This window comes from Sphaeramia orbicularis, chromosome 4, assembly GCF_902148855.1.
Source record: "Sphaeramia orbicularis chromosome 4, fSphaOr1.1, whole genome shotgun sequence".
In the NCBI taxonomy this organism is placed as follows: domain Eukaryota; kingdom Metazoa; phylum Chordata; class Actinopteri; order Kurtiformes; family Apogonidae; genus Sphaeramia; species Sphaeramia orbicularis.
The window spans coordinates 31,177,274-31,202,610 of record NC_043960.1 but is presented as its reverse complement, the minus strand read 5'-3'; the positions used below and the strand labels follow the sequence as shown (position 1 = coordinate 31,202,610).

The 25,337-nt window shown below is 40.4% G+C and overlaps 1 protein-coding gene across 5 annotated transcripts in view; it reads right to left on the bottom strand.

The window, feature by feature from the left end:
- The window catches only part of herc2 (HECT and RLD domain containing E3 ubiquitin protein ligase 2), a 59,209-nt gene that overhangs the window by 29,029 nt on the left and 4,843 nt on the right, over positions 1–25,337 (bottom strand). For 2 of the 5 annotated variants that reach the window (XM_030132021.1, XM_030132022.1), the window contains 46 exons: positions 24,003–24,225; positions 23,761–23,861; positions 21,304–21,445; positions 21,113–21,217; positions 20,827–20,998; positions 19,839–20,012; positions 19,271–19,459; positions 19,016–19,167; positions 18,079–18,236; positions 17,864–17,977; positions 17,520–17,771; positions 16,856–17,049; positions 16,571–16,771; positions 15,893–16,121; positions 15,634–15,758; positions 15,288–15,466; positions 15,002–15,186; positions 14,737–14,892; positions 14,136–14,321; positions 13,835–14,011; positions 12,333–12,436; positions 12,095–12,245; positions 11,759–11,973; positions 11,327–11,459; positions 10,015–10,142; positions 9,701–9,896; positions 9,460–9,593; positions 9,118–9,294; positions 8,832–8,968; positions 8,505–8,656; positions 8,055–8,246; positions 7,759–7,946; positions 7,475–7,667; positions 7,202–7,384; positions 6,901–7,085; positions 5,095–5,242; positions 4,811–5,007; positions 4,491–4,721; positions 4,266–4,404; positions 3,546–3,692; positions 1,865–2,007; positions 1,470–1,737; positions 1,163–1,305; positions 927–1,025; positions 683–851; positions 235–360 (listed from right to left, as the gene is read on the bottom strand). In XM_030132021.1, the coding sequence (XP_029987881.1) occupies positions 235–360; positions 683–851; positions 927–1,025; positions 1,163–1,305; positions 1,470–1,737; positions 1,865–2,007; positions 3,546–3,692; positions 4,266–4,404; positions 4,491–4,721; positions 4,811–5,007; positions 5,095–5,242; positions 6,901–7,085; positions 7,202–7,384; positions 7,475–7,667; positions 7,759–7,946; positions 8,055–8,246; positions 8,505–8,656; positions 8,832–8,968; positions 9,118–9,294; positions 9,460–9,593; positions 9,701–9,896; positions 10,015–10,142; positions 11,327–11,459; positions 11,759–11,973; positions 12,095–12,245; positions 12,333–12,436; positions 13,835–14,011; positions 14,136–14,321; positions 14,737–14,892; positions 15,002–15,186; positions 15,288–15,466; positions 15,634–15,758; positions 15,893–16,121; positions 16,571–16,771; positions 16,856–17,049; positions 17,520–17,771; positions 17,864–17,977; positions 18,079–18,236; positions 19,016–19,167; positions 19,271–19,459; positions 19,839–20,012; positions 20,827–20,998; positions 21,113–21,217; positions 21,304–21,445; positions 23,761–23,861; positions 24,003–24,225 (7,692 nt within the window). The remainder of the gene's footprint in view (positions 1–234; positions 361–682; positions 852–926; positions 1,026–1,162; positions 1,306–1,469; positions 1,738–1,864; positions 2,008–3,545; positions 3,693–4,265; positions 4,405–4,490; positions 4,722–4,810; positions 5,008–5,094; positions 5,243–6,900; positions 7,086–7,201; positions 7,385–7,474; positions 7,668–7,758; positions 7,947–8,054; positions 8,247–8,504; positions 8,657–8,831; positions 8,969–9,117; positions 9,295–9,459; positions 9,594–9,700; positions 9,897–10,014; positions 10,143–11,326; positions 11,460–11,758; positions 11,974–12,094; positions 12,246–12,332; positions 12,437–13,834; positions 14,012–14,135; positions 14,322–14,736; positions 14,893–15,001; positions 15,187–15,287; positions 15,467–15,633; positions 15,759–15,892; positions 16,122–16,570; positions 16,772–16,855; positions 17,050–17,519; positions 17,772–17,863; positions 17,978–18,078; positions 18,237–19,015; positions 19,168–19,270; positions 19,460–19,838; positions 20,013–20,826; positions 20,999–21,112; positions 21,218–21,303; positions 21,446–23,760; positions 23,862–24,002; positions 24,226–25,337) is intronic. The other 3 variants (XM_030132024.1, XM_030132023.1, XM_030132025.1) reach the window with 3 other exon arrangements.

Below are 25,337 nucleotides of genomic sequence, written 5' to 3'. Positions count from 1 at the left end.
GATGTTAATTATAATTTTTCAGAAAATGAAGAAATTGTTTGAAGAAAGTAACTAAATGTTTTGAGACACAAAGTCAGTATTTTGACAAAGCTTATTATATTGCAAAAGTACCTAATAATTTTGACATTATTTTTTTATTATTTAAAATATTCACTTTGATTAGGTTCTTGATGATGGTGGTAATGGGAGTCTTTATAATCTCACTTCTTTTAAAGATCTCAAAAAAGCGCTTACCTTTTACAACTCCTACACTCCTGTGGGTTACTGAACCCCACTTGTACTTTGGTGTGGTGACTGTGGGTTTTACTCTCACTTTGTCCCCAATCTTTATGTGCGAAGGAGAACTTTGCGGTGGGAATCCTGGAAAATTTTAATAAGAAAGGGTAAGAATGAAGAGAAAGCCCTCAAACTGCAAGTACTGTTTTACTGCACTGTACATACTGTGTTTTCACTTCTTTTCTATATATGATCTACACAGTCTTGATATACATATTCTTTACTGTTTTTATATCGATGTACACATTCTTGAGTGTTTCTTTTTTTGTTTTGTTTTTTATCTAGTCGAGAGCTACCTATAAGCAAAATGTCGTTATGTGCACCTAATGACAATAAATATTCTTGAATCTTGAAAAGCAATGTTTATGATTACTGACACAATATCAATAACAAGTTGAGTATTTACCAAGCAGCTCGATGTGGATGTAGCGGACCCAGTACGTTCCTCCCTTCTGCTGCCAGTCACACTGTACATTCAAGTCATGAAGTCCATCTCTGTCCAGCTTAATCACTTTACCGACATCTCCGTCATACACTTCCTCATACGTTCTACAACACTTCACCATCATCCCAACCTGCAAAACAAGTCAGTGATCTGTTAGATTCACTGTAAGTCACACCCTGTGGTCTCAGTCCTTTACAGCTCTTACCTGGATGTTCTCTCTAACGTAGACGGCATAATCATCATTGCTTTGAAAGTCAGACCTCTTCTTAAATGTCTGGCTTTCAGTCACCACTGCCCCTGGAGGCTAGTAGAACAGACAAGCCATATTAGATATTGAGTTGTTAGTAATTATTGCACCACACAAAATTTGTCACACCAAGGGAGCAGTGACACGGTCTATTATTAAGTGAAATATCTAAAGAATAAGAGTAAACAGTGTACCACAGGGAAGGTAGGCTCTGCCTCCTCCAGCTCCTCCAGCACCTCTTCATCTGAGTATTCATCAGACACGGTATCAGCGTCCGACAGCTCAGTGACATGAATGTCTGGGTGGTCCAGCAGCCAGCTCACCAAAGCCTCGACACCTGAAGAACACATTCAGTTATACACTCAAAAGAATATCCCCACCTGCTGTAACAAATACAGGCAAACATCAAGCAGTGAAAGTTACATAGTTTTAGATAAAGTAACAATTTATTTGAAAGGATAAAAATGAAACAAGCAGGTTTTATGCCATATGACATTATACCTGGTACACCAGAGGCACTGCCTGTAGTTCCAGACAATGACTTCAGGGCAAATTCAATGTTTTTCCGCGGGAAACCCATCTCCATGAGCTGGAGCACAATGGGTAAGGGAGGTACAGGAGAGGTTTTCTGTTTCTTCTGTTTGGGTGGTCTGATGTGCTGGATGGTGACAGGTGTGGTGGCCTCACTGGAGCTGCTTTCTTCAAAAAGAGGGGAGGACGGGTGTGTGGATTCCACAGCCAGGTACTGACACACTGCCAGAGCTGCTGCCTACACACACACAAAAATACAGAGGAAAAAATACAGAGATGAGGTCATATCAAATACCAACCAGTTATTCTTAATTTATTCACATCACGACCGGCATTGCTCAGTTAAAGAAGGCCTGTGGACTCACCTCCATCTCTTGTCTGTCAAAAATGGCTTTGATGGGTGAAGGTTGAGTGGCAGCAGACAGCAGCTGCTGAAGGAGGATCAGTGGAGGAAGAGGGCCCTCAGGAGACAAGTCGCCCACATCAGGAGATGACACCACTGGATCCTCTGCAAAAATGTTTGTTACACAATCAGCAAATCAAAGCAATTTAGCTTACATCCACCCACATTAAATCTCGTGAAAACCTCTGCATTGCGCCAGGTAAGCAGACCGTTTAATCAGATGCTGTAACGATAGTCTTCCTACACAAAGGCTGCTGAGCTGTATCAGACAATCTGCACTAACTGTATGAACACACCTCATTATGACCAAACATCCAGCCAGTTCACTCTGAGGGTACTGAGGTTTCTAAACAAAGGCCAAGTTTATCAGAAAGATAGGAGATGTACTGCTCTAGAACTAATAATGACTTGGTATAAAAATGTCTTAACATTGATAAAGGTATTCCTCGATGTCCAAAAAATGCTTCCAGGTTTTTCTTAATCAATGAAAAAAAAAAAAGAAAACACCAAACCTCTAAGTAATGTTGTGGAAAAAACTCTGTTCATTTGTCATCAGAAATAAAAAAAATGGTCTTTAGACGATCAGTATCTTTCTGTGTATTTTAATTGAAGCTTCAAGGTACAGGCCGTACAGAGGCAAAGCTGTCTGCATGAGTGTACAAAGAATACAGCCTGTCATCATCTCTTATATGAAACTAATAAAAAAAAAAAATCATGTTCTCTCATTGTTACAATATCTCATGTGAGCTAGAATGGAATGTCTGGGAGTACGGGAAGAGATCACTTCTGTGAGAAAGCACCTCTTTTCGAAAACAGGTGTCCATGTGTGAGTTCAAACAATCTTATATGTAATATAGAATATGTGTAAAATTACAATTACAGTAATTAATTACTGTCATACATCTTGGATGCCATTTTGAAGTGATTAATGTACATGTAGTCATTTTTATTTAAACACATTTAATTTGTTTGACAGAAGCCAATTTATTTTCACAGTTATTCTGAACAAAGCCATGGTCGGACCCTGCAGTCTATTTAATTATTTACACACGTGCGCACACTTGCTTTTATAAGCTATGACTGAAATTTATAAGGCATTTTTTGAGGTAGTTTTCACTGAAGCGTCAAAACCTCAGAAATGATATTCTGGACACCTGTATGAAAATATCAGTCCTGAATTAACCAAACACAAGTAGGTCTGTTCACACCTGGCATTAAAAGAGCTTTGCCAGATGTTTTCTGAATGATTATTTCTGATTGGATTTCATTTTCCTGCTTGATATGCAAATGAGGCTGTTCATGTATAACAAAAAAGGGTATGCCTCATTTCAAGTTGGACAGGCTGGATTTGTAATATTTCTCTGTACATCCAATTGACTGTGCAGTTCAAAGGCTACTGGTGACAGCTTTTAAGGTTGAGTGTTTTCTGCCTAATACTCACTGCATAAGCTGACAGCACAAAATCAGTCAATACACCTTAAATACTAATTGATATCACTTTTACCATTCCATTAGTTTTCATTGGCTATCTTACATGATGCTGTAATGTTGACTGAAGAATCAAGTGCTTACAACATGTTCATGATTGTGCACTGGATTATGCAACTAGTGGATAGTGTACATTTTCCTGGGTGAAGTCTTACCACTGGGATTTGGTCCAATGTCTACAACAGCCTGCTGTGAGAGGATCTGTCTGAGTTTGTCCTGGTGAGAGAGCAGAGCCCGACCTGCTTTTAAAATGTACAGCCTCAGCTGCTGGCACCGCAGCAAATGGATGTCCACCTGGTCAGCTGGGAACACAAGCAGTCTGATTAAATCCCCTGGACCAGACCTATCATTTATCCTCAGAACAAAGTCGTGCACACTGTCAGTGCACTTAAGCAGACATTAGGATGATTCCTAACAGCCAAGTGCATTTTATTAGGCATGAAGAGAGATGGTGACTGCTGTGCTGACTGTTTATTCTGCTTGTGTGTGTGTTTGGTTGAGTGAATTAATACTAGAGTGGCTGCCATTTTAAAATTTTCACTATTCATACTGGTACCCATTGAAGTGTAAATATGGTTTCAGTTCATTATGAAACTGTTAATAAATCTGTGGTCTCAAGGTAAACAAACTGGAAATGTGTTCATACAATGTTAGACACAACATTTTAAATTTCCAGTTTGTTTACCTTGAGGCCATTATTGGACATTTGGATACCCTAAGCATCTTCATCTTTCTTATGCAATGCAGTCAGTCCCATAAGAGTATCACAGTTCAGTATCCAGCTCTGATAAAAAAGTGATCCTGTTTATGAGTTACATATTGTATTCACTATATTGTATACGGTATTGTGTTGAAGCTTTCAGTAATTTGTGTACCTGTAAGCCCTCGACTTAAGGACTTCTTCATGCGTTGTTTTTCAAGCTTGCTTCCGGCAAGGCTGACCAGCTGAGCCCAAACTGCTAACATGGGCTCAGTGAAGGGCAGGTTCTGCACACTGAAGGACACTGCTGGCAGCTGAATTAACAAACAAAAAAAACAATAATACCATCAGTGCTGAAAAGATTTATTTGTAAGATATGTGCGTCTAAAAACTTTTATACCGGTTTCAGATGATTAAGCAAGCAAACTCTACATGTCCTCATCTCATGAAACTGGACAGTGATGCGGCCTTTAGGGGTGATGCGTGTGACTGTTCCCTCTCCATACTCCTCATGAACGACCTGACCTCCTAACCTGAGGCGCCCATCAATCCCTCCAATGACGGCAAGTACAGCCATCAGACTGCCCACTCTGGGGCCTTCAGATTCAGGAAAATACTCCTCCAGAAAACACTGGAACACAGAAAGGCACAATCACAATCAGCATGATAACAGAAAGACACATACACAATTACTGCAGCCAAGATGGAAATAGCCCTTACTGCCTCAGACTGGCAGCCTGCCATCACATCTCCAATGGCACTCAGCTGAGTGTTGATGTAGTCATTTATAAGGCTGTTCCATTGGTTTAGAGAATGCAAAGTGCGTAAGACAGCTACAATCTCTTCAGCGAGTGTGCTGCTGTGTGTGGCTGTAAGAGATGCCTGAGGGCGGGACTTCCTCCTTCGCAGAGAGCCCTCTGTTGAGAGAGAAGTCATTTATAAGTCCATATTACAGAGAAGGTATTCATTTACCACCTTAAATCAGAGTGCAGTCATAACTTTACCTCTGAGAAGTGGCAAATCTGAGGAGCAGGTGCTCAGTAGGCTCCCTAAGAAGCTAAACAACTTTTCCACCAGAAACTTCATGTCCTGAGAGCGCTCCATCTTATCCCATGAGGGTAGGACTGCCTGAAGGAGACGTAGTGCCAGAATCTGGACAAATAGGAGATGTGCAAAGTAAGACAACAGTACCACAAGTTCTCTATGATACTACAATAAAAAAAATTAACTCTATAATCATCATGTGAGATCTCCAAAAATACATGTTTATCTTAAGGTCTACTATAAGTCTATAGACTTATTAAACACTTCAAAACATATTACACATTTTTGGAACAATTGTTTATGTTATGAAATACCCCTTAATACAGAACTTGTAATAAGGTTTGCGTGGGTGCAATTCCAATCTGAGAGCTTTTTAAAACACTTTCTAACACAACAAATGTAAAATACTATTAACATTTCAGCTAGTAAAAAAGGAAAATCTGAGTTTGCCATTGACTTTTTGTTATTCTGTCTTTCCATGCGATGGTGACGCCTTTATACCCAATTCTCTCTATTTGTGAATCTCCTTGCACAATATTCATTACAGTAAGCTTCAGTTTTGCTATACTTGACTTAAATCTGCTGTTCCCAACCAGATATCACACATCACATTGATGTGCTCCAGTGTATTCTGACCAGGCTGCAGTTTGCATTAACTCTTTCAGTACCATGGGCCGATTAAATCGGCTTTACGAATACAACCTTTAAAGTGCCACGGGCCGATCAGATCGGCTTTGGAGAACACGCCATATTTGTGTACAAACAAACCATCCACCCCCATTTCTTTCTCACATTTCGATGACGTTCTTTCTGTGTCCCCCTTTTCAGACCAATCAGATGGGAATTTGAGGTCACGCGACCAAATAATATTTTTATATCTTTTTAATGTTTCTTATTCTCCGGTGTTTCATCAGAGGGAGCCCTCCATGCCGGGGGGCGGCTGTGGACTCCGGGGGCTGTGGCGCCTTCTCTCACTGGGGTCCGCTCCTTTCTGGTGGGTGGGGGTCCCAGTTGGCCCTCTCCCACTAGTTGGGATGCGGGGCTGTGTTGCTGGTGCCTATTCGCCGTGGTAGGCGGCTGCCTCCTGGTGCGGATGGCTCCCTGAGACAGCGCCTCCTAAATTGATGTTTTACTTTTACTTGTACATTTTTGTTCTGGTCTACCCGTGCTCAGTCATGATGAAGTGATTTTTCAACTGATATGTAAAGCACTTTGTGCTACAGTTTTTAATGTATGAAAAGTGCTATATAAATAAAGATTATTATTATCATTATTATTATTATTATTATTATTATAAATTATGCAAATTATGATCAATAATGAATCGGCTGCGTCCGGTGCGTTTTGAATCTAATCAGCAATCGGTCGGATGTTACCGAGCGGTTTCCTGCAGGATTCTTCAAATATTATAAAAACGACGCGGAATACTGAAAAACGGCCAAATTCTGTGGCACTTTTAAGGCTTATTAGCCCCTTAACTGTCTGGCACCGAAAGAGTTAATGTTTATTAGATATGTGATGGTTTTGTTTTGTATTTTAGCTTCAATGTCATCAACCTTTTTATGAAATTTAATGATTTTCAAAGCCCTGAAAGTCAAAGTCCTACAAATGTTAAGAATTTAAGGACATGAGGAAAACCTGTTTAACATTTAGTTTTTAAAGCTTCTGTGACCAAGATTTGTTTTTACAAGGTTCTTTCACATAAAAAAATTCCTGAGAAACTGCATTATTTACAAAGTGTGGAAAATGCCATTAAAACAACATACCTGTCTTTGCAGAGTAATTGCATTAAATGACTGGTGCCCTTCAACAATTCGGATGAGGAGGCTAATCCATGCAGAGGTGCTGAGTGTGCTACACATCTGAGGCATGAGAGCGATGCTACGTATAAAGCCCAGCGTACACCAGCTCCTGTGCTGCTCCCGAGAGACGAGTCTGTGAGAGTGACATCCTGCCATCCAAGATAGGGCATGTTACAATCAAATTCTACCCATTATCCTGTTATACTCTCACAAACAAGATCTGTATAATTCAATGAATAATTTAAAAATAAGTGTTTTTATCTACCTGATTTGTCATTAGCTCCACTTTCCACGAGCATCCTCAGAAGCCCACACAGGGTCCGTGTCGCATCTGTCTGTAAAACCTCAGCGTAGATCCCAGCTGTCAGCGATAGTGTCTTCAGCAGGTTCACTGTACTAGTCAGCATCATAGCGGTTGGATGACTGCTCTTTTCAATCAGCTCACCTTCTGAAACAAAAACAAAATGGTGTACATCACTGAAGATCACTTTTAACTTAGAACTGTGCTGAATTTATTGCCATAATACAGTGAACTGACCTGTGTCATCCTCTGTGTCTGAGTCCTCCGTGGGAGGCTGGGCAGCTGGTGGTGGTTCTGCAAGTTTAAGGTCATACTTGCCCTCTTTACCCATTCTGTAGGAATTGGTACTGCTGGTATCCCACTGTACCCTGATCCAACCATCTTCCCCCAGTTCTCCAATGACCCTGCCAAGACCTGGTGCAGGACCATCCTGGACAAAATATTAACAGGATCACATAGTTGAGGATTACAACCCACCAATACATCACCTAATGTTTTAACAGTTTACAAGGTTTCTGTACCTGATCTCCCCATTTCCAGTCAACCCCCCTCATCACCCTGGTTCCTATTTTCATCATTGCAGCCAGCTCTGGGCCAGATGCAGGAAGAGGGGCAGGGGCAGCCTCCTTTCTGGACTCTTCCAGTACTGTGGCTGAACCTCCATGTGCACATAGGCTCAGGTCCTCTTCAGTGCTGTCTGTGCTCGGTCCTGGATACAACAGTAGAAGTGAAATCAAACACCTTCACTGATAAGCATGCAGCAGGTTTCTCTATTCTGCCTGGTCAACTGTTGGATACTTGACTGAGCAGGTCTCACCTATGAGCCTGAGGATACTCTGTGTGAGGGCCAGTACACCAGAATTCAGTAGGAGACTGAGGCTGTTTGCCCCGTGTTTGAGGGACAGCATGTGGATCATTGCCAGAAGGAAGCGAGCTTGTGGAATGGTGCCAAGGCTTGGTCCTGCTGGGTTCTCATTGGTGATGGTCTGCAAAGGAACAGGCTGCACACCTGGCATATGACAAATATATCAACAGATTAGTTCATTCGTTTGCATTTACTTTGTTTATATGTAGACTGGTTGTAAGTATGGTGGTTTGTATGCATTTACTTCTTTATCTCTTATTCTTCATCTACTTACTCTTAGGTAATACTGTATGTAGTCTTGTCATAAGACTTTTTATTAATGGCTTAAATACTGAGGCCTGAACTGCTTCATGGATTTGAAAAACCCTTACATCCCTATTATGCCAATATGAAGCCACTTACCGAGCTCCTTGAAGCGGGCGCTGGCTTCAAGCAGGATGTTGCGAACGTTCTGGATTGCCCAGGAATACAACTTGCCAAACGTCACCTCCAAAAGCATGCGGTTGAAGGGAGGGATCAGATCCACATCCTTCAGGCAGTCAGACAGGGGCTCCCTGTGAAGGAGAAACATGAGGAGGCTCAGGACAACATGGGCTTAAAAAAAGTTTCTTCTCTTCACACACTCACTGCATCACATAAACTGTTACAATTATGCCCAGTACTTTTAATTTACAAAATTATGGGAAATTTTATTTTTTAACATAGAGTACATTCTATAAATTAACATACCCAATGTTGGTCCCTTCTGGTATGACTCTTTGCCAGCCACAGAGCATGGCATATTGCACAGAAGGCAGCAGGAAGCTTTTGGAGGCCAACTTCAGCATTGTGTCGATCCCCTCTAGCCTCACCTCTGCCCTCTCCAGCTATTGCAAAATAAGGTGAACATTCTTTAGGTTTCTTTTTACAGAGACTCACAGAAAAATTTATTATATAATTTTGACTGATCCTCAACTAATTTTAATTACACTTCTTACTAAATGAAGCTAGTGATGACTTCATGCTTTACAATCACCTGTTTAAGAAGACACTTCCTCATCTTCTCCACATCCAGTGGTTCTTCTTTCAGTGCAAACTCCACAATGGTGGCCATGAGGCTCGACTGAGAAAAGGCACCCTGGACACTGTGTTTAAGCCACCTGTACTTCTGGACACTGGTCACAGTGTTGAGGAGGGGCTGCCACTTGTCCTGCTGTAAAGGAATGAAACCACAGGAATTTCCAACTGTGCAAAAAGTCATTGCTATGATGCCTTCACTGCACTTGAAAATTAACTGATTACTATGCTGACCTCAGCAGATTCCAATGCAACTGATACACTGTACTAAAAACTGTTCCTTTCATCCCTGTTATATTACCTTGGATGGCTTGGTAGTAGGTGACTTCCTATCAGCAGGTGGGGCACTAATGTTGACGTTAAGCTCCTCTTCATTGGTCCCTTCATTCTCCAGCTTTGGCTCTTCAATGTCAGCAGACTCTGACTTCTTAGGCACTAAAGACAGGAGTATATTTCATTTAGAAAACTGGTAATATACAAACAAAACACAAAGAGTCTCCATGCTGTGAGTTTCAGTAGATACCAGACTCCTAAAACCCCACCTCTTTTTTTCCTGCGATCCCTGATGAGTTTTTGGGTGATCCGTCTCCAGCGTGGCTGAGAGCTCAACAGCTTCAGTTTAGACACTATGGACAGGTCGTTGCTTACAGCAGGACGCAGCTCATTAAAAAGGAAGCGAAGACGCTCAATAACAGGGGCACACACCTCCTTATAGGAGCGACCTTGTTCTTGATGGGTCTAAAACAAGTAGGACAAAACTATAATGTCAATGAAAGCCCACTAACTTCTTCTATATCAACATTTTTCCCATGATGCCTACTTATTGCAGTGTACATGGTATAAGCTGAAATCTTACCTTAATTAAAGAACATTTTGCCTGGTAGACCATGCGGCACACGTCAATCACAGATTTGGGGAGGGACCTCTGTTTCCCCTGGTCCACACCCAAGGCACATTGACTGACAAGTGAGAGAGCGACATGACCTGTGACAAAGAAACCAGAGTTCAGCCTAAACAGCTCTACAAACACAGATCAGATCATTTATCTGTTTTTCCAAGAAACTGTGCAAGTGCATGAATGACCAATTAAAAACAGATTTTTTTTATATTTTCAGTATTATAAAAATACATATTCTAATTCACATACAGGTCTACTAAGACAATCAGTAATATATATATATATATATATATATATATATAGATAGATAGATAGATAGATAGATATAGATATATATAGATAGATAGATATAGCTATAGATATATAGTATAATCAGCTGATATCAAACTCCTCTTGAAGTTTGATACTGCCAGAAAGTAACCATCTTTGATGTCATTAGAAACTGAATACGAGCAGAACAAAAAACCATACTGAAAGCAATAAATGACTTCATAAATAAGCAAATCAATGTGATCATTGGACATTAAACTCAACAACATTAACAGCAAACATGGAACTGAATGTCAAATTAATGGTAAAGAAAACCTGGCTGAGAGAGTTTTTAGTTTTGGGGGGAATATTTTCTCTGAGTTAGTAATTCCAGTAGCTAGTGAACACTATCAGAGCCAAAATTTCTTAATTTGGATAGTTTGTAAAATGTTCTAATGGCAAAAATTAATCAGCCAATAACTCAGCTACTCTCTAATTAATAATACTTAAGATGGCATTCTGTTTAAATCCAAGAAATCCCATGAATAGCAAAAATGTAGTAGCAGGAAGTATGTGCATTTTCTATAATCTTTTAGACAAATGAGTACAGACTGAGTTGTGACAAGTCTCAAACCGTGAAACTGCAAGCTATGGTTAAACGGTAAAGTGTGGTTGGTGGTGCTCCATGATCAGCTCGCTCTTGTCGCCTTATTTACATAATTTAATTCATAGTTTCTCTTGATTAATATCAACATGTCAGTAACATTCAAATTTCATGCATAAAGCTCTCACACAACATGCTTGCTTGACCAGATAATTGAGAACTACAAGCCTTGAACACACAACACCCCTCTCAATTGTCTGAAGGGGTGAATTGGACCCAAAATTAGCCCAATTATCCTCTAGTGTGGGTTCTACAATAATAACAATGGGGGAACAATCCATTTCAAAGATGAAGTGGGCCAAATGTAGCTTTTAATTCCTCCTCGTACAGCCCTTCTAGGACTGGTTGCTACGTTACCAAGGTCTTGATGTTTGAGCAGGCAGCAGAGCAGCAGGCGGCCAACTTCCTCCACTGGGTGCTCTGGGGGGAAGGTGATGGGTGTAATAAGATGGTACTGCTTACAGCAACGCTCTATTTGGCAGAGGAAGTCCTATAATGGAACAAACACAAACAAAACATGAACGCATTAGTTCATGTATTAGTCATTAGGGCTGAAATTAACTTTTGGGTTTATTTGTATAGGGCTGGAAAAATGAATTACACCCAATTCACATAAACACTATCACATAAAATGAAGCACTCAATCTGTTTTTAGAGGTCACTTGTGCCATTATTAGACTTTTCAACTTGCTCTCTTTTCTAAATTGAAATATATCTGAGTACTGTGTTTTTATAGAAAGATTAGAATATATTTATAGCAAAACCATATCCATTTGGTCATGCTTGTACCTTCACAGAGTGGTCCTGAGTGTTGTTGTCAGCGATTGCCTGCAGGAAGGGCTGTGCGTGGTCACTGAGTGTTATTCTCCGAGCATATAATTTGGCTTTGTCTGGGGTAGTTGTCCCGAGGGAGCTGCAGTGGTCTTCATCTTTCTCCTCATTGTAGTTGTAGTGGATCTGACTGGTCTGCAGGCCTCCAGAGAATATAGACGACTGAAGCCAGGCTGTGAAAGGAGATTTTTTTATTTTATTTTTTTTTATTTTAATTGCAACTATTGGAAAAAATGTCAAATGAAAAGCTTTCGAAAGACTGCACATAGATTTGGTTTTGGATATTGAACCCACTGGCACATTCGATTTCCATGGGGGACAGAGGGGTGCTCTTGGCCAGATAGGAGGCGTGAAGACCCAGTAACAGACCCAGGTTCCTCTCTGTGTCGATGAGCGGGGAGGAAAGACTGCTGAGATCTGGGGTTGTGACTGTCTCCTGATTAGGCTGCAAATGACAAAATATCAAAATATTTACTATAAATAAAACCGATCTCAGAGGAGGAATTAATTTGTACATAGGTATAATTGGTACCTCCATGTACTGGCCAACGCAAAAGGCCTGCATGGACTCTCTGGTGTCCTCAAACTGCAGTGCAGCTTCCAAAGCAACTACTGGGTCCTCTCCTGCAAACTGGGCTGTAAAAGAAGACACTGTGTTACAGCACAAGAACTGAAAAAAGTATCATCTGACCTCTAACAATATTTCAATCAAAATTCTTAGAAGTGTTGCTAACTGACAAATCACATTGTCATTGTATATGACCACACATGATAAACATATCACGAAAGACTGTAAGCAGTCAATAAATAAATCATTTCATATACAGGTGCCATGTATTCACGCCATTTTGCCAAACAGATAAAACCCCAGGAAGCCATCAGAAACTCTCAGATTAATAGGTGGCAATATGATAGTGACTGTGACAAAACTTTATTTCAAATCATCTCAATATTATATACTATTATCACATATATATGAAGCTATATTGCAAATTTTCCTGAGACTTAAGACTTCTTTTAAGATAAGCTTTATACAGATGGATTAAGAAGTGGTGTAAATCAAGTTCTAACAATGCTTTCAGACAGTGATCAACCTAGAGTTTACTTTTCTCTTTTAAGGCTAATGAAACCACAACCAAAGATTAGGAACAGACTTTACAAATATGCTTGTTCCCAATGCAATCTGGTTATTAAATGGCCACAGAGGACACTTCTTCTAACTTTTTTGGGGGTTTTCTATGCATTTACTCTATATATTTAGAGTTATATCTCCTCACAATTGCATTTTTTTTTTAACTTGTCTTGTCCAGCATCCTAACAGCAGAATGGTAGTCTGGCTGCCTTTTGATGCTGAACAAATTTGCTTTGCCAAGGGTAACTTCATAAAGTATATGAAGCTCCCCTTGATATTCTACTGTGTTTATTATGAGTTTTGTTGAACCACATTTTGATGTCGGACCTGACATGGGGGGGGGGGGGGGGGGGGGGGGGGGGGGGCAAGAAAGAAGAAGGTGGTGAAGACCCTCTCAAGAAAGTATCAACAACACAAACAGTAACAACCATGGTGATAATTATAATGCGAACAATAACTACAACCAGAACTGAGTAAACTGGGCAGAAGAGAAAGAAAAAAAAAAACACAAAACAAACAAAACTACAAAAAAACAAATACATACGACCTATTAAATGATGAAAATAAGAAAAGAAAGCATGAACAGAATATCATACACCACATTCGCCCAAATAATACCAGTAACAAATCCACACAACATCAGTTGTTCACATTAATCTGCTGTGACAGAGTGAACAAGGCAAAGAGAGTGAGGTGAAGAACACAGACATGCAACCACACCCCCTCCAAAGATCAGGAGCCGACAAAGAGGGACCAAGGCCCAGCCAACCAGCAGACACTTAATCTTTTACTCAAACTGGCCATATAGTAAAGATGGAACTGAACTGAGGTGAATAAATCATTTTACTCCAAACTGCATTTTACATAAAATATTCATTCTCAAAAATGCACTTAGTCCTTACCGAGGATACTGTTTCCAGTTAGTGACTGAGATTGAGCCTGGAAGTCCTTGATGTCATAGACTTTTCCATCAATAACAGTCCAAAAACCACCATCTTTATTATGATTCTCCAGGTCAGCCTTGCGGATAAGAGACACCTCTTCATTGTTCTTAGAGCTTTGGCCAGTAAAGAATGATCCTGCCAGAGCAGTATTAAGAATGAGTTACATCTGGAACCATAAGCTTTAAAGTTTGTCATTTGAATGAATATGAATAAAATATTGCCTATATTCATTTAATATGACACAGAATCGATAGAATACCCATAATGCCTGGCCAGGCCAGATCCTCATTATCATCCCTCTCATGTCCAGGAGCCAGATGATTGAAACGGTCAAGGTGCTCCAGGAGTCCAGCGAGTAGAGGAATAGAACCAGTCTCCTGCATCAGCCCTGCATCAATGGTGAGGAGGAGGACGATGGACACCACCAGCTCAGGCAGGAGAACGCCTATCAAGAAGAATCAAAAAATATAAGTAAAATTAGTTTAACATTTTTCTCAAGTTTTTTATTTTGTTTTGACTTTTTATTTTCAATTTCATTTTAGTGTTAATTAGTTCATTTTCTTTTAAAGTGGATTTGCACTTAACTTTTTATTTTTTGAAAATGTTCAGGCTATGGAGGTTTGTTTGCTATGTCATTTTTGCATATTTTATAAGGCAAAACTAAAGAATATTTTTTCATTTTTTGTTTTATTTTAGTTTTGTAAATACACAGTACAATTAGTGTAATATATTTCTTTAGGAAAACCTTGTTATTACACACAAATGTTTTTTTCACCCGGAGTTTTTTTCATTTTGTTGGTCCTCATTAAAGGTAATATCATCGGCATAAAAACACTCCATACTTTGAATGAAGAACATACCAGTTAAATCTCCTTCAATAACACGAGACACTTCAGCGAAGTGGCGGCGACCAGTGGAGGCTATGCTTGTAGCCACTGGAAGAATGTCTCCAATGTGAGTACACAGCAGAGCGATGTACTTTTTTAACAAAGAACCAACTCCAAGAAGCTCCGGATCTAAAAAAAAAAAAGTAAAATAAATGAGGGTTCAAACAAATCCTGTCTGAAATTTTCAAATATGACAAATGTTTGGCATCTCCATGGTTCTTCAAAATACGTCACTCACTGTATCCGTTGACATTCTCTGTGCCATTAACCCCCAGGTAAAGCTTGCTAACCAGCAGCCTCTGGAAACGTAATAACAGGTCCAGAGATGCAGAGCGCTCCTTGCTCACATGTTCCGCCTCTAAGTAGTTGGAAATACGTCGGGCAACATCCTTCAGTCTTGCAATTGTCTGAGAGGCGATGTTCCTGCAGAAATCAATCATATTAATCTGCTCTCTATCAAAAATTATAGCTCCTATTGCAGTGTTAATGTACAATCTAAGATGCATCGGGCAAAGTCCAAATACCTCAACAACTGCTGTACAAGCTGCACCAGAGGTAGACTTTGTTTCCCGGCAGACTCATAGATGCCTGTGTTGATCAGGTCTTTGTCCAACACAGTGCGACAACGGTGCATAGTGGAGGCATTGGCCTCTTGCTCATCAATCTCCTTTTCTTTCTGAGCTTCCTTTTTGGCTTCAATATCCTGTCAGAAAAGAGATATTGTTTGATGATGAAATTAAAATTGTTAACGTATCATGTTCTGTATCTGCTGTAGATCTATAAAACATAATTTCTGAAACTGTTAAAATTTGTGAAACAGTCCTTTGCACAATGTGTTTTATGACATGTAAGTGTACACGCCACACTAACCTGTATCTCAGCAGTGATCGCTGCATTCAGTGCAGATTCCAAACCTCCATCAGCCATCAAGCTGCTGACCAACAGGTCAATCATAAAGCGACGCCCTGGGCTAACACTCATCTCATTTCCAGATGCTGGGGAAAAATTATGACCAGTTATTTCCCTTATGTCTGAAAAGATTTAAATCTGCCTTCATTAGTGACAAAAGTCCATTTTTAAAGGACTTGTAACTGGTTATAGTTCTAGAGGGTTTCAGATCTGGACTCACCAGCGTTGGGCAGCAGTGACGATAACGCCCTCGCCCTTTCTTCAGCTGTGGGCAGCAGCACTGACCAGCCGCTCTGGAGGACAGCTTGGGCAGCAGCTTGTACTGTGTTGAGCACTCCTGCATTACTAGCGAGCACAACCACTGTTTGTTTAAGGTTGTTGAGTAGAACACTGCCAAGTCCTAGCCCAAGTTCCTCCGGATCCACCTGGTTACTGATGGCTGCATGGAGCTGGAGAAACAGGTGAGGTTTTAGATATACCGTATATTCTTAATAGGATCAGCATTACATGCAGTCTACCGGTGCTTTGACAAGCAACGGCAGTGACATTAGTGTAAAGGGGGACAACCTCCACCAAAAACAACATCTCCCCTGACACTGCAAACCTAAGTGTTTCATTAAAGAAATACAAAATATCCCAGAGTTTTTACTTCTTATTCTGGAATGATGAGGATGGGTGGTATGGACTAAGTTAGAAATATATCCAGCAAGTCACAGAACCAGCGAAGTGTGGTAATGTGTCCAAGTGTGTATAAAACTTGTATTCCTGAGAAAACAAGCCATGATGGGTGAAGTACAGTATAAACACCCACTATTTATATTGGACTTGATGGGTCCCAAGACTATTAAGAAAAATGTAATTATAACCTCAGATGCCACTTTGAGAGGTTGCTGCCTACCTGTAGCCTGAGCAGATTGAGTGTAGCGACCACCATACACTCCTTCTCCTGTGACGGGGGCCAGTCTGAGCTGCCGTCCATGCCCTCACTGACCTGGCGCAGGAGCAGATCCAGCTGCTCAAACGTCATGGGACACACGTCCACCACAAAGGGTACACGCTGCCCCACGGACCACTCTGAGCATGAGGACCACGCGAAGCTCTGAAAAACACAAATAGCATATAATTATTACAAATGTTTATTTTGAATAATGAACATAGCAGTAACGTCAGTTGTGTACATTACCTGTCCTGGGCCACAGGAGATCCCCACTATGTGTTTGGAGTTGAGCCCTGGCAGGGCCTTAGGCTGCTTCTTGTTTGAAAAGAGTGTGTCAAAGTGTTGGAGTTTATCATTGCTGCCCCAACTGTGCACCTCTCCATCATCAGTCAATGCAAGGCAGTGCGTAGAACCCACAGCGACATCCACAACTTTCTTTCCTAATTATAAAGACAATACACATGGTTTTGTACTCTTAGAATGGACTGCACATATCAATTTAAACTAAAACTCTCACAAAAATAGGTTTATATGAGCGAGCAAACAGTGTGGGTGTTTAAGATTTCCGTACGACAGGATCATATTTACTGTTTAGAGTTAAAACTGGACTGATGTGTGAAGATATTTATATTTAGTTATTTGTAATCTAAGGTAGTCATAAAGTTTGATGCAATATAATAGATTAAGGTTTACAAAAATACCTTTGTTGGTTAAACTTGACTGCCTCCACACACCTCAGAATGATATTATTTAGATTATTATTATTATCATTATTATTATTAAGATTATTTGTGTTGTGTTACTCAACCCTTTAGCATAATTGAAGAATATAATTTAAACAGAAAGACTGACATGTTTTAATAGTGTATTTTCTTATTTTTATTGAGGCTTTTATTATGTTTTTTCTTACCCTGCAGACTGTCGAGTAACTTGGGGTAGCGTACATGCTCATCAGTCCCATGGCCGAGGCGCTGGTTGTCTCCCTTTCCCCAGGTGTACACTTGACCATCTTTGGTAAGAGACACTGAAAACTGGCTGCCACAGCAAACCTTCACTATGTCAAGGTCCTGCAGTTTCTCCACCAGTTTGGGAGTCTTGCAACCATCACTGCCTCCTCGGCCCAGTTTACCATAGTCTCCGTCTCCCCAGGACCAAACCTGACCTGTAATAACACAAGAATGTAATTCAAAGCATTGTACTGATGCAGATATTTTAAATGGCCAGAATTCATTCCAAAAATGATTCTGTTCTCACCATTCTCTGTAACGGCAAGAGTCTGTGCATCACCACTTCCACACGCCACATCCACCACCTTCAGTCCTTTCAGTGCCGTCACTAGCATGGGTGTAGTCTGGTCTTCACTGGAACCTACAACACATACTCATTGTCATTCACAGAAGAGACAAAGACTATTATATTTTGGCCATAATATAAAGTTCAAGCTCAGTCAGTGTTCTTGTAGGGCTCACCGTGGCCCAGACGACCATAGTTCCCTCTGCCCCAGGTGTAGAGCTCGCCGTCAGCTGTAATTGCAGCGCTGTATGTGCTCCCACAGGCAATGTGCACCACATGCTTCCCTGCCTGTTTCCCATTAAAGGCTGCAATCATTGTAGGTTCTTCTAAATACCTGTAATAAAGTGGCAAAGAATTATTAAACACTTAAGCAGTCCTTAAGAAATTGCTTGACAATCATAATAAAACACTACTTTGAGACCAAGTACTTCTGGAGAATTTCAGTGAGAACTAAATGCTTTCAAGGACTTTTTCTACTTGCATGTCTATTGCAAGTTGAGGGGTGTTGGTACCAAAATTTACCAAATAATTTGAATTATTTTGCTTTGACAAGTTAAAAAAACATTGTATTTGTTTTACGTACGGTCAGTGCTTTAGTGTTGATTAATTTCTCACTATTTTGTTTGGTTTTTTAGGGTTGATTTTTTTTTTTTAATCTAAACAAAAGAAAGAAAATAAGATCCTTAAAACAACATTTCTAATAACTGACTGTCCCCAGTCCCCACAGCGTGATCACAACTTTTGGACAGATTACAAGTGCCGTTAGGGATTTAAGAATAAATCATTTTGCCAAAGAACTTGTGTTTCAGTTACTGTGACACAATCTGTCTTTCAGCAGGATTAGTTGTAAACCACTGTCCAGACGTTCATGAAACTTGGCAAAAGAGTAGGACATGGGCTGAGGACAAACCTGTTAAATTTGGGAGCAGAATCATAGATTGCATTGTGGGTTGTGAATTTTCACTTTTTCTAATATAACAAGGTGGGCTGTTAAATTGAATTAAAGAACTGTGGGGGCTCTAGTTTATTAATTGGGATCTTTACGTTTGGATGACTTTATCCCTCCTTAGGAGTAGGATTAAAGCTGTGTAACCCAGGTTTGTTGTTGCTTACGTGGTGTCTCCGTGTCCGAGACGGCCCCCATCACCACAGCCCCAGGAGAAAACCTCCCCGTTGGATGACAAGGCCAGGTAATGCTGCCCATCAGGATGAGCTGCAAGCTTCACAATCTTTCTGGAGCTCAGACCATGGATTAACATTGGAGCCTGTAACAACATTATTCATGGACTTAATCTGCAGCTGACATGGAGAATCAAAACATAATAGTGAATTTAATTTTTAGAAAAACACTCATTTAACTGCACTTACCAGGGTTGTGCTCTTGTAGTTTTGGGTATAGACACCACCACTGCTTGACAGAATGAGAAAGCCCTTTTCTGAGCAGACGATTTGTGTGACTCCAAGGCTAGAAAGGGCCTTACACTGAATGGGTCCATTAACATTAGCATAAAGCTTCCACCCCAACAAGCCCCAGGCAATCACCTCCTGCAAGGTGCCCTTGAACAAAGACACAGAGAGGAAGACACAGTGTTGAACATTTGCCAGTTTGGCTGCAGCTTCTACTTTAACAAAACTATATCTGTAAAAATGACCATGCATACACTTTATGTCACCATTCAACATTTTAATAACTGCATTTAAAGCTTTTGAAACAAAGTACTGTTCCCAACAATGAAAATAAAAAACATCCTATCTAATGTTTATGCAAAGTCACATTAGTATCATTTTATACGAGGTGTTTTATCTGTGCTTTTTGTTAATTATCACATTTCAAGGAAAGGGCACACAGTATTCTTCACAGTGCCTGATGGACAGTGCAACATCTGATCTAAACAGAACAATCCCTTACAGACTGGTAGCTGATAAGAAATGTCACCTTGTGTGATGTCGGGGAGTTACAGTGTGGAGGGCTACAAGGAGAAGCCAAGCGGTCCAGGTGGGCCATGATAACAACAGCTGTTTGCCGAAGGTCAATGGCCAAGTCATTGTCCTGAGGCAAGGTCAGGTAGCGCAGGAAGCTCTCGTTTGGACTCAGGGGGGCTGTGAGGATCTGAAAAAGACAGTAATCACACGAAGAGTACTGATCAGTTAAAATCAAAACCAGCAATAGGACTGAAAGGTGTTCCAGAGCAATTTCAATGAGCTTGAGCTATATGTATAGTTTTTACACTGTGCTTTGACATATTTCCAGGTACAACAGAAGTCCCTTCCCTACACTGCTAAAAACAATGTCCTAGACGAAACACTGCATTACCATGGAATCACAGACACAGTGGCAGACATGTGACAGATGGACGGGCTGTGAAGTCTAGGCCTTTGTGCGCATTTACCCATAAGACAATCCAGTGGGAATTGGAACCAGTGACCCACAGTGAAAAAGCGTATGCAAAACATTCCAGACAGTTAAGCAAGCAGTACTTAATGTATCATCCAAAATATCTAGTTCATTTCATCACTTGTGACACAAACGATATTTTTTACACCAGTGGGTTTTCTCCTACATCCACTAGTGGCTCTTGTCCAACGTCTCCTGCTACAGACCTCATATACTATCGAGCATTTTGCATCAAATATCAAAGGGGAATAGAACAGTGTGTCATACAGTCATGCACAAAAATTATGTCTAAAAACTGCTTTCACTTTTTCATACGTCAGTTGACTTGTTTAATCTTTGCAGATCATGGTGAAAAAGCAGACAACCAACAGGCTGGAGGAAGCTCTTAGTTCCTGAGACTAAAAGTTCTAAATACTCTTGGTCAAAATAAGGCTATTCTTTTGTTTTGCTACACTAATACCGTTGTTCCCTGTGTTGTATTCAACTCAACTGAGGGACAAAGATGCTTTTCAGTAGATGTAATGTTCACCTCAGCTTCCTCTTCAGGAATGGGTTCCTCTTTGCTACTGTGGATGTTCTGAAAGCGCTGCAGAAGGGGCAGCAATGGAGCGCTGGTTCCCTGCGTGGACCTCTCATTGTCCATCTCTCTGGTACCGCTTTCCCACAGGCGCAGCAGCAACAGAACGGCAGACAACAGCTGACTGGAAAGATACAAAGACAGGACGGAATGTGAGCAGCGATGAGGCAAGACATTTCATCTGCAGCTGGATATCAGCTAAAACAAACAAACAAGTATCAGAAGTATATATGATTACCTGAGTGTGCCTCTCTGTACAGCCAACTCCAAAAGGATGGCCAGAGCGAGATGCTGGTCCTGGAGGGGAATGTTCCCTTTTGTACTGGCACTTCCATGCACATCACTGGTCACACAAAAGATTAAAAAAACAGATTATCAACTGCACACGTTACAATACACAAAAGCAGCAGCTGACTAACAAATAATCACCTGAGGAACTTGGTGGCCCGCTCAACAACCTCCAGCCACACAGATGACACAGTTCCCTCATCAAACAGTGTGGCTTCTGGTAAAGCACGGAGAGCATCCAGAGACTCCTGGAGAAGTTCACTGCAAAGATCTGCATCGTCTCCTGCAGGCAAACATGTTTGATGAATAAGTGGAATATAGGAAGGTTACCTAAAGCAGTAAATCAAAGAAGAAGAATTAAACAGCATGATGTTGCACAACACTTCTTAAAAGAAAAAAAAAAGACAAAAACACTTTAGGATTTTGTTTTGACAGTAGCAAAAACTATATTGCAAATTACCGGCAAGCAACTTTTTTGTAACGTAGGGCCGAACATGATTTTAGTGGCAGATACCAAAAGTTAATACATCTTTCTTTCAGTGTTGACAGACTGTTACTCGTAATGTGTAAGCAGCCACATTGTGTTGTGGGCAGGGCACTACTTTGAGAACTGGGTGAGGTTAATATTCAGGCATAACCTTGGCCTTATTATGTCAGTTCATCCACTGCATTGGATAAGGTCTATTACGTCATACTAAATTATTTTACACCATGTAGATCATTTACCCTGGGGCGTGAAAAAGATTTAGTGCTTTTCATGTGAAAAAAAAATGAAGTTTCTTGTTTACAGGCCAGTTGTGATTTGGCGAATATAGTGGTGACACTAAACTGTCACAGCGACAGGATGAAATGCCTGCAATTTCTGTCTATGGCAGCAGACAGTGAGAAACAGCTGCATCAGAGTTAAAGTGGAGCATTTTTATTAAGGTTGTGCATAAAACGCTTAGTCTATTTGTCAAAGCAGTAAGCATAGTCGTCATCTTTTTTCATTCATTTGGGATGGGTGGAGATTTATGTTTTACTTTACCAAGATACTGAATTAATGTTTACAGCACCATTTTTACTGCACCTTTGCTTTAGTGTTTGTGTGTAGCAAGCAAGAAACTAGAGCAGATATAGTCAATAAAATACAGCATGGTATAGATAGTGTTAATTATAAATTAAAATGGTAAACATATGGTTCGGCCATTCCCTGGCTGATCAGTTTTTTTAATTATCTTGATTTGGTAACACAACTGATCGACCAAGCAACCTAAAAACAGCTTGATTATTTTTATATTAATTTATAGTTTTAAAATCACACTGATAATGATAAAAATTCTGAATATTAGGTCAGACACATAATTAGCCCATGCTTAAAATGCTTCTGAATATGATAACCCTATCAGATGTGTTCAGTGTGTGTGCTCATTCAGCAGGGGAAAGAACACACTGATACACTTCTATTGTTTTCACAGTGTATTCCAGGAATACAGCTACACTGTATATGAGAGGCTTAACTGTGTGCACTGATCATGTTACAGGAAGACTACAGAAGAGAGGATGGCTCTTTGTTCCCACCCAGTCCCTATGGACAAGCAGCTCTCATCACACAACTAAATCAGCACCTCTCCTTTCACAACTAAACAAACACAAGCACTTCCAAAGCTGGTAACACAACCACTGTGTAAACGATACAGGAAGCAAGTTTATTTTAAAATGCATAAATGATTATACAGCCCCCCTTTTTGTTTGAAAAGCAAAGGTTAGAGTCTAAAATCTTTACATGACTGCAATTAGTCCTGGTGTTGTAGCAGACACATTAAACAGTTTGCTGTTATTTATTTGTTTTTTTATTTATTTATTTTGTTGCAGAGAAACACAGACGCCTTCATTATAATAATAATAAAAAACCAGAACAACTGTATTGTTTCTGAGTCATGAAGCCTTTCAGGAGACTAACTTTGAATGGGCACAAATTTATGCTCAAACCTTTTATATCAACAGATAAACATGACTAATGTAAGAAAACAAGGCCAAACATGGTGAATATGGATGTCCAGCTGATATGTCTTTAGGACTGAGATTAATAATAATTATTAATTAAACAAACAAGCGAATATGTGTCAGGTTTTTAGAGAGAATCCCAGGCCTCTCCAGTGTCAGGTGTTTTTGTGAGCTAGGTAGCTGCTAACAGTCACCCTTTACTTTACTAGGTATTCAAGAGTGGCACTCTGGAATACAGCTATTAGAAAGAGAGTTATCCAAAATTTAAATGGGTATACATTTAAAAAGTTGGATTACCACCTGCCAATAATGGAGACTTGGCTATTTCAGTGTCTGTGCTATCCAGTCTCAAATGGTCAGTTTTCATGTGGAATACATTATCGACCAGTAGGAGACCAAAATGTCTCTGTGGTACTATTTCGCAATGCCGTCTGCACTACTTCACGTACATAGCTATGCAACAGAGTGTTTTCAAACAACATTGCAACATGTGCTGGACTGTTTACTATGCACTTCCAGTGACATTGCACAATAACTCCATCAACAGCTGTTACGTGAAACTCTCCAACTATGACTGCTGTCATCGGAGCCAGTATCCTGGGCAACTCTTACCTGACCTCCATGCCCGACGCAGGAAGGCAAACGCAAAAGACAGCGCTGCCCTGGAGCCCACTCTGGCTAAACCTTCAACACCTTTACTGGCTGGGCGAGGACTGGAAGAACAAAACCAAAAAAATAAAGCATATGAGCTTTATTAAGAGGCCCAAATAATGAAAATTCAATGTGCACTCATGCTTCAAGCTTAATGTTTCCATTGTGCCAGCCCCTTGTCACTCTCTGCTTCATATCTGTACCTCTTATTGTCAGCAGCAGGCAGTGGTGGGCTGGGGGGCGTCTTCCAGCGGACCTTGTACTTCTCCTCCATCATGCTGTGGCTCAGAGAGATGAGGTAGCGCTCTAGTATGACCAGGCGCTGGCGCAGACGCTGGGCAGATAAAGTGCTTTTGGCCATCTGAGCTGAAAGCTTCTGCTGGTCGTCAACAAGAACCATCAGACAGTCCTTCAGCTCGTTGTCATCTGTAAACATAGGTAATAAGCAATGAAAATATCATCATTACAAAGCTATTTACAACTAACCGTACTGGCCACTTTATACCCAGTGTGCTTTGTTAATAGTCATTACATTCATTTGGAAATGTAGACCCACTTCACAGCCCACTGCACTGAGGGCAGACCTTAATGATGCTCCTGATGTGAACACAGAATAATAATAATGACCAATGGCAGGTGTTTGCTAGTGGCTTTTTTACACTGTCTTAATATTTTTCTGACTTCCTATCTGATTCTAATGCTTTCACAATCAAAGTTACTGAGTTCAGTGTTTTCTTCCACATGGTGCAGTGGCAAACAAATAAATGATTTTCAACAGGCTTTAAAAAAACAGAGTATCAGAGTGTATACACAACATTTATCTTATTAGATTTTTAATGATTTCAGATTTTTACTGACATGCAAAAACCCTGTTACTACAATTGTGGTTTTGGCTTTGCTCAAGAAAACAGACACACACACACAAACACACACACACAACAGTCAATGTTTCCCCTCTGACCATAATCAGAACCTCTCTTTTTTCCTGATCTGCTTCGATATTATATCTGTAGAGCAGTGCTGCAGGGAAGACAAGATGGGCTAAAATAGCAGGTCTAAAATCCACTTAAGCTTTATGTAAGCCAGACTGGCCGGAGGTTGTATGCATCCCAGCTGTGCATGGCTGTCAGAACAAATATGTAGCTCAGGCAGACAAAGTCTCTTACTATGTATTATACATTACCTACAGCTAAATATTAACTTTTGCTGCAGAGACAATAAATGGAGAGTTTCCTCAGCTCTATAAAAGCTGTAGCACAGACGAGAAAACACAACCCACTGATAAGTAACAGAGCAAAACTGTCATGTGTCTGACTGTGCACCATTCTGATTTCCAAACAATAGGTTGGGCTCTAACTGCTGAGATCAACATGTTCCAGATATCGGACCACTCAATGGAAAAGCAGGAAGTATGCTGTTTGAACTTTAAGCATCAATGACAGAGCGCTCACTCGTCCATGCAGCGATCCAGTTACACTCACTGTACAATCAGACCAGTGTGATTTCCTGGCTCAGTCAATAAAAAACAAAGACCAAAG